The sequence below is a fragment of the Procambarus clarkii genome, chromosome 42 (genome assembly GCF_040958095.1).
Source record: "Procambarus clarkii isolate CNS0578487 chromosome 42, FALCON_Pclarkii_2.0, whole genome shotgun sequence".
Taxonomy (NCBI): Eukaryota; Metazoa; Arthropoda; class Malacostraca; order Decapoda; family Cambaridae; genus Procambarus; species Procambarus clarkii.
In genome coordinates, this window is record NC_091191.1 from 25,906,687 (window position 1) to 25,914,964 (window position 8,278).

General features: G+C 62.7%; 2 protein-coding genes across 2 annotated transcripts; both read right to left on the bottom strand.

Moving 5' to 3' along the window:
* Nucleotides 1–5,140: 5,140 nt before the first annotated feature.
* On the bottom strand, nt 5,141–5,668 carry LOC138373456 (uncharacterized). Its single transcript, XM_069339664.1, has one exon. It carries the CDS (start codon nt 5,666–5,668, stop codon nt 5,141–5,143), a length of 528 nt encoding a protein of 175 aa, XP_069195765.1.
* A 219-nt stretch (nt 5,669–5,887) lies between these two features.
* On the bottom strand, nt 5,888–6,244 carry LOC138373457 (uncharacterized). Its single transcript, XM_069339665.1, has one exon. It carries the CDS (start codon nt 6,242–6,244, stop codon nt 5,888–5,890), a length of 357 nt encoding a protein of 118 aa, XP_069195766.1.
* Nucleotides 6,245–8,278: the final 2,034 nt, after the last annotated feature.

Sequence of the window (8,278 nt, forward strand, 5' to 3'; positions counted from 1 at the left end):
ATGGCTCGTCTCCGGCCCCTGTCCCATCTCCTCCCCCTGGCCCATCTCCTGCTACTGGCCCATCTCCTGTCCCTGGTCCATCTCCTGCCCCTGGCCCATCTCCTGCCCCTGGCACATCTCCTGCCCCTGTCCCATCTCCTGCCCCTGGCCCATCTCCTGCCTTTGGCTCATCTCCTGTCCCTGACCCATCTCCTTGTCCCTGACCTATCTCCAGCCCCTGGCCCCTTTACAGCCCCAGGCTCATCTCCTGCCTCTGGCCCATCTCCTGCCCTTGGCCCATCTCCTGTCCCTGGCCCATCTCTTGTCCCTGGCCAATCTCCTGCCCCTGGCCCATCTCCTGTCCTTGGCCCATCTCCTGCCCCGGGCCCATCTCCTGTCCCTGGCCCATCTCTTGTCCCTGGCCCATCTCCTGTCCCTGGCCCATCTCCTGCCCTTGGCCCATCTCCTACCCCTGGCCTATCTTCTGCCCCAGGCCCATCTCCTGCCCATGGCCCATCTGCTGCCCATAGCCCTTCTCAAGCCCCTGGCCTATCTCCTGCCCCTGGCCCATCTCCTGCCCATAGCCCTTCTCGAGCCCCTGGCCTATCTCCTGCCCCTGGCCATCTCCTGCCTCTGGCACATCTCCTGCCCCTGGCGTATCTCCTACGCCAGGCGAATCTCCTGCCCTTGGCCCATCTCCTGCCCTCCTGGCCCATCTCCTGCCCTTGGCTCATCTCATGCCCTTGGCCCATCTCCTGCCCCTGGCTTATATCATGTCCTTGGCCCATCTCATTCACCTCGCCCATCTTCTACCCCTTCCCACCTCCTTCCTTTGTCCCATCTCATGTCCTTGGCCCATCTCCTGCCCTTGGCCCATCTTTTGCCTCTGGCCAACCTCATGTCATTGGCCCATCTCCTACCACTGGCCCGTCTCCTGCCCCTGGCCCATCTCCTGCCCCAGGCTAATCTCCTGCCCATGGCCCATCTCCTGCCCCTGCCCTTATCCTGCCCCTGGCCCATCTCCTGTCCCTGGCCCATCTCCAGCCCCTGGCCCATCTCCTGCCTCTGTTCCATCTCCTGCCTCTGGCCCATCTCAAGCCTCTGGCCCATCTCCTTCCCCTTTCCCATCTCCTGCCCCTGGCCCATCTCCTGCCCCTGGCCCATCTCCTGCCCCTGGCCCATCTCCTGCCCCTGGCCCATCTCCTGCCTCTGGCCCATCTCCTGTCCCTGGCCCATCTTCTGCCCCTGGCCCATCTCCTGCCTCTGGCCCATCTCCTGTCCCTGGCCCATCACCAGCCTCTGGCCCATCTCCTGCCCCTTTCCCATCTCCTGCCCCTGGCCCATCTCCTGCCCCTGGCCCATCTCCTGTCCCTGGCCCATCTTCTGCCCCTGGCCCATCTCCTGCCTCTGGCCCATCTCCTGCCCCTGTCCCTTCTCCTCCCCCTTGCCCAACTCCTGCCCATGGCCTATCTCATGTCCTTGGCCCGTCTCCTGCCCCTGTCCCATCTCCTCCCCCTGGCCCATCTCCTTCCCCTAGCCCATCTCCTGTCCCTGGTCCATCTCCTGCCCCTGGCCCATCTCCTGCCCCTGGCCCATCTCCTGCCTCTGGCCATTCTCCTGCCCCTGTCCCATCTCCTGCCCTTGGCCCATCTCCTGTCCCTGACCCATCTCCTGTCCCTGACCCATCTCCAGCCCCTGGCCCATTTACAGCCCCAGGCCCATCTCCTGCCTCAGGCCCATCTCCTGCCCTTGGCCCATCTCCTGTCCCTGGCCCATCTCTTGCCCCTGGCCCATCTCCTGCCCCTGGCAATTCTCCTACCTCTGTCCCATCTCCTGCCCCTGGCCCATCTCTTGTCTCTGGCCCATCTCCTGCCCCTGGCCCATCTCCTGTCCCTGGCCCATCTCCTGCACCGGGCCCATCTCCTGTCCCTGGCCCATCTCCTGTCCCTGGCCCATCTCCTGTCCCTGGCCCATCTCCTGCCCTTGGCCCATCTCCTACCCCTGGCCTATCTTCTGCCCCAGGCCCATCTCCGGCCCATGGCCCATCTCCTGCCCATAGCCCTTCTCAAGCCCCTGGCCTATCTCCTACCCCTGGCCCATCTCCTGCCCATAGCCCTTCTCGAGCCCCTGGCCTATCTCCTGCCCCTGGCCCATCTCCTGCCCCTGACACATCTCCTGCCCCTTGCGTATCTCCTACCCCAGGCCAATCTCCTGCCCTTGGCCCATCTCCTGCCCTCCTGGCCCATCTCCTGCCCTTGGCCCATCTCCTGCCCTCCTGGCCCATCTCCTGCCCTTGGCCCATCTCATGCCCTTGGCCCATCTCTTGCCCCTGGCTAATATCATGTCCTTGGCCCATCTCATTCACCTGGCCCATCTTCTGCCCCTTCCCACCTCCTTTCTTTGGCCCATCTCATGTCCTTTGCCCATCTTCTGCCCCTGGTTCATCTCCTGCTCCTGGACCATCTCACGTCCTTGGCCCATCTCCTGCCCCTGGCCCATCTTTTGCCTCTGGCCAACCTCATGTCATTGGCCCGTCTCCTACCCCTGGCCCGTCTCCTGCCCCTAGCCCATCTCCTGCCCCAGGCTAATCTCCTGCCCCTGGCCCATCTCCTGCCCCTGCCCATCTCCTGCCCCTGCCCATCTCCTGTCCCTGGCCCATCTCCTGCCCCTGGCCCATCTTTTGCCTCTGGCCAACCTCATGTCATTGGCCCATCTCCTACCCCTGGCCCGTCTCCTGCCCCTAGCCCATCTCCTGCCCTAGGCTAATCTCCTGCCCCTGGCCCATCTCCTGCCCCTGCCTATCTCCTGCCCCTGCCCATCTCCTGTCCCTGGCCCATCTCCTGCCCGTGTCCCATCTCCTCCCTCTGGCCCATCTCCTGCCTCTCTCCCATCTCCTGTCCCTGGTCCATCTCCTGCCCCTAGCCCATCTCCTGCCCCTGGCCCATCTCCTGCCTCTGGCCCATCTCCTGTCCCTGGCCCATTTCCATCCCCTGGACCATCTCCTGTCCCTGCCCCATCTCCTGCCCCTGGCCCATCTCCTGCCCCTGGCCCATCCTCTTCCCCCTTTCCCATATCCTGCCCCTGTCCCATCTCCTCCCCCTGGCCCATCTCCTGTCCCTGGTCCATCTCCTGCCCCTGGACCATCTCCTGCCCCTGGCCCATCTCCTGCCTCTGGCCCATCTCCAGTCCCTGGCTCATCTCCTGCCCCTGGCCCATCTCCTGTCCCTGGTCCATCTCCTGCCCCTGGCCCATCTCCTGCCCCTGGCCCATCTCCTGCCTCTGGCCATTCTCCTGCCCCTGTCCCATCTCCTGCCCTTGGCCCATCTCCTGTCCCTGACCCATCTCCTGTCCCTGACCCATCTCCAGCCCCTGGCCCATTTACAGCCCCAGGCCCATCTCCTGCCTCTGGCCCATCTCCTGCCCTTGGCCCATCTCCTGTCCCTGGCCCATCTCTTGCCCCTGGCCCATCTCCTGCCCCTGGCAATTCTCCTGCCTCTGTCCCATCTCCTGCCCCTGGCCCATCTCTTGTCCCTGGCCCATCTCCTGCCCCTGGCCCATCTCCTGTCCCTGGCCCATCTCCTGCACCGGGCCCATCTCCTGTCCCTGGCCCATCTCCTGTCCCTGGCCCATCTCCTGTCCCTGGCCCATCTCCTGCCCTTGGCCCATCTCCTACCCCTGGCCTATCTTCTGCCCCAGGCCCATCTCCGGCCCATGGCCCATCTCCTGCCCATAGCCCTTCTCAAGCCCCTGGCCTATCTCCTACCCCTGGCCCATCTCCTGCCCATAGCCCTTCTCGAGCCCCTGGCCTATCTCCTGCCCCTGGCCCATCTCCTGCCCCTGACACATCTCCTGCCCCTTGCGTATCTCCTACCCCAGGCCAATCTCCTGCCCTTGGCCCATCTCCTGCCCTCCTGGCCCATCTCCTGCCCTTGGCCCATCTCCTGCCCTCCTGGCCCATCTCCTGCCCTTGGCCCATCTCATGCCCTTGGCCCATCTCTTGCCCCTGGCTAATATCATGTCCTTGGCCCATCTCATTCACCTGGCCCATCTTCTGCCCCTTCCCACCTCCTTTCTTTGGCCCATCTCATGTCCTTTGCCCATCTTCTGCCCCTGGTTCATCTCCTGCTCCTGGACCATCTCACGTCCTTGGCCCATCTCCTGCCCCTGGCCCATCTTTTGCCTCTGGCCAACCTCATGTCATTGGCCCGTCTCCTACCCCTGGCCCGTCTCCTGCCCCTAGCCCATCTCCTGCCCCAGGCTAATCTCCTGCCCCTGGCCCATCTCCTGCCCCTGCCCATCTCCTGCCCCTGCCCATCTCCTGTCCCTGGCCCATCTCCTGCCCCTGGCCCATCTTTTGCCTCTGGCCAACCTCATGTCATTGGCCCATCTCCTACCCCTGGCCCGTCTCCTGCCCCTAGCCCATCTCCTGCCCTAGGCTAATCTCCTGCCCCTGGCCCATCTCCTGCCCCTGCCTATCTCCTGCCCCTGCCCATCTCCTGTCCCTGGCCCATCTCCTGCCCGTGTCCCATCTCCTCCCTCTGGCCCATCTCCTGCCCCTCTCCCATCTCCTGTCCCTGGTCCATCTCCTGCCCCTAGCCCATCTCCTGCCCCTGGCCCATCTCCTGCCTCTGGCCCATCTCCTGTCCCTGGCCCATTTCCATCCCCTGGACCATCTCCTGTCCCTGCCCCATCTCCTGCCCCTGGCCCATCTCCTGCCCCTGGCCCATCCTCTTCCCCCTTTCCCATATCCTGCCCCTGTCCCATCTCCTCCCCCTGGCCCATCTCCTGTCCCTGGTCCATCTCCTGCCCCTGGACCATCTCCTGCCCCTGGCCCATCTCCTGCCTCTGGCCCATCTCCAGTCCCTGGCTCATCTCCTGCCCCTGGCCCATCTCCTGTCCCTGGTCATTTCCTGCCCCTGGCCCATCTCCTTCCCCCTTTCCCATCTCCTGCCCCTTGCCTATCTCCTGCCCCTTTCTCATCTCCTGCCCCTGGCCTATCTCTTGCCCCTCGCCCATTTCCTGTCCCTGGCCAATCTCTTGCCCCTGGCCCATTTCCTGCCCATGGCCCATCTCCTGCCCCTAGCCCGTCTCCTGCCCCTGGCCTATCTCCTGCTCCTGGCCAATCTCCTGCCCTGGCCCATCTCCTGCCCTGGCCCATCTCCTATCCCTGGCCGATCTCCGGCCCTTGCCCGTCTCCTGCCCCTGGCCCATTTCCTGCTCCTGGCCCATCTCCTGCCCTGGCCCATCTCCTGCCCCTGGCCCATCTCCTGTCCCTGGCCCATCTCCAACCCCTGACCCATCTCCGGCCCCTGGCCCATCTCCTGCCCCTAGCCCATCTCTTTCCCAACTCCTGCCCATGGCCCATCTCATGTCCTTGGCCCGTCTCCTGCCCCTGTCCCATCTCCTCCCCCTGGGTCATCTCCTGCCCCTGGCCCATCTCCTGTCCCTGGTCCATCTCCTGCCCCTGGCCCATCTCCTCCCTCTGGCCATTCTCCTGCCCCTGTCCCATCTCCTGCCCCTGGCCCATGCCCTGTTCCTGGCCCATCTCCTGCCTATGGCCCATCTCCTGTCCCTGGCCCATCTCCTGTCCCTGACCCATCTCCAGCCCCTGGCCCATCTCCTGCCCCTGGCCCATCTCCTGCCCCTGGCCCACCTCCAGCCCCTGACCCATCTCCGGCCCCTGGCCCATCTCCTACCCCTGACCCATCTCCTGTCCCTGGCCCATCTCCTGCCCCTGGCCCACCTCATGTCCTTGGCCCATCTCTTATCCCTGGCCCGTCTCCTGCCCCTGGCCCATTTCTGACCCCTTGCCCATCTCTTGCCCTTGGCCCATCTCATGTCCCTGGCCCAACTCATGCCCCTGACCCATCTCCTGCCCCTGGCCCATCTCCTGCCCTTGGCTCATCTCCTACCCCTGGCCCATCTTCTGCTCCAGGCCCATCTCCTGCCCCTGGCCCATCTCCTGCCCCTTACTCATCTTCTGCCCCTGGCCCATCTCCTGTCCCTGGCCCATCTCATGTCCTTGGCCCAACTCCTGCCCTTGGCCTATCTCATGTCCTTGGCCCAACTCCTGCCCCTGGCCCATCTCCTGCCCCTGGTCCATCTCCTGCCCTTGGCCCATCTCCGTCCCCTGGCCCATCTTCTGCCCTAGGCCCATGTCCTGCCCCTGGCCCATCTCCTGCCTCTGGCCCATCTCCTGCCCCTGGCCCATCTCCTGCCCCTGGCCCATCTCCTGTCCCTCTTCCATCTCCTTCCCCTGGCCCATCTCCTCTGAATCATCTCCTGCTCCTGGCCCATATCCTGCCCCTGGCCCATTTCCTGCCCCTGGCCTATCTCTTTACCCTGCCCCATCTCCTGCCCCTGGCCCGTCTCCTGCCCATGTCCCATCTCCTGCCAATGGCCCAGCTACAAGGGCCTCTGAATGTCCATTTTCTAAGGCTCGTTTTCTAAGGTGGTATTAGTCCGTCCCGGGGCGACCTCTGGCCCCCATCCATACATATTGTTTTGCTGTGGTGGACACACGAAGAATTGAGTTGCCGCTGTCTGTCTGTGTGTTTGTCTGTTTCTCTCTCCCTCTCCCTCTCTCTCTCTCTCTCTCTCTCTCTCTCTCTCTCTCTCTCTCTCTCTCTCTCTCTCTCTCTCTCTCTCTCCCTCTCTCTCTCTCTCTCTCTCTTGGGTAAATTCCCCGCTTGGGTAAATTCTTCCCTAGCATATTTTATTCAGGATGCACATTTCTTTCACTAGTTATTCATTACACTTCGTAGTACTTTTATTGTTTCCAATTTTTTGTAATGTCTTATAATGACATGTTAGCATACAACACACAACGGGGAAAACCACAGATTAAATACATTACTAATACCAGCTTGTGGAACATTCTTAAGTTTGCCCACAGCTTGAGTATTTGCTGAAGCTTTTTTGGGGCGGAGGGGCGGGGTGTTGTGGGGGTAGGGGTGGTGTTGTGGGGTTTAGGGGGGGGTGTTGTGGGGGTAGGGGTGTGTTGTGGGGGCGGTAGGGGTGTCTTGTAGGGGTAGGGGTGATTTTTGGGGGTAGGGGTGAGTTGTTGGGGTAGGGGTGAGATGTGGGGGTAGGAGTTAGGAGTTGGGGGGAGGGGTGAGTTGTGGGGTAGGGGTGAGTTGTATGGGGTGGGGTGAGTTGTGGGGTAGGGGTGAGTTGTGGGGTAGGGGTGAGTTGTGCGGGTAGGGGTGAGTTGTGGGGGTAGGGGTGAGTTGTGGGGTAGGGGTGAGTTGTGGGGTAGGAGTGAGTTGTGCGGGTAGGGGTGAGTTGTATGGGGTGGGGTGAGTTGTGGGGTAGGGGTGAGTTGAGGGGGCAGGGGTGAGTTGTGGGCGGTAAGGGTGAGTTGTGGAAGTAGGGGTGAGTTGTGGGGGTAAGGGTGAGTTGTTGGGATAGGGGTGAGTTGTGGGGGTTATCTTGAGGTTATCTTGAGATGATTTCGGGGCTTTAGTGTCCCCGCGGCCCGGTTCTCGACCAGGCCTCCACCCCCAGGAAGCAGCCCGTGACGGCTGACTAACACCCAGGTACCTATTTACTGCTAGGTAACAGGAGCATTCAGGGTGAAAGAAACTTTGCCCATTTGTTTCTGCCTCGTGCGGGAATCGAACCCGCGCCACAGAATTACGAGTCCTGCGCGCTATCCACCAGGCTATGAGGCCCCTGGAGCTCACCCCTACTCGGGTAGGGGTGAGTTGTGGGTGGTAAGGGTGAGTTTTGGGGGTAGGGGTGAGCTGTGGGGGTAGGGGTGAGTTGTGGGAGTAGGGGTGAGGTGTGGGGGTAGGGGTGAGGTGTGGGGGGTAGGGGTGAGGTGTGGGGGTAGGAGTGAGTTGTGGGGGTAGGGGTGAGGTGTGGGGGTAGGGGTGAGTTGTGGGGGGTAGGTGTGAGTTGTGGGGGTAGGGGTGAGGTGTGGGGGTAGGGGTGAGGTGTGGGGGTAAGGGTGAGTTGTGGGGGGTAGGGGAGAGTTGTTGGAGTTTAGGGTAAGTTGTGGGGGTAGGGGTGATTTTTGGGGGGTAGAGGTGGATTGTGGGGGTAGGGGTGAGTTGTGGGGGTAGGGGTGTGTTGTGGGCTATTGGTGAGTTGTGGGGTAGGGGTGAGTTGTGGGCTGGGGGTGAGTTGTATGGGTAGGGGTGAGTTGTGGGCGTTAGGGGTGAGTTTTGGGAGGTAGGGGTGAGTTGTGGGTATAGGGGTGAGTTGTGGGTATAGGGGTGAGTTGTGGGGGAAGGGGTGAGTTGAGGGGGTAGTGGTGAGTTGAGGGAGTCGGAGTGAGGAGTGGGAGTAGGGGTGA

What these genes read in the sequence shown, in the direction of transcription:
- LOC138373456 (XM_069339664.1), bottom strand. Translation starts at nt 5,668, where the DNA reads ATGGGCCAGGGGCCGGAGATGGGTCAGGGGCTGGAGGTGGGCCAGGGG.
- LOC138373457 (XM_069339665.1), bottom strand. Translation starts at nt 6,244, where the DNA reads ATGGGCCAGGGGAAGGAGATGGAAGAGGGACAGGAGATGGGCCAGGGG.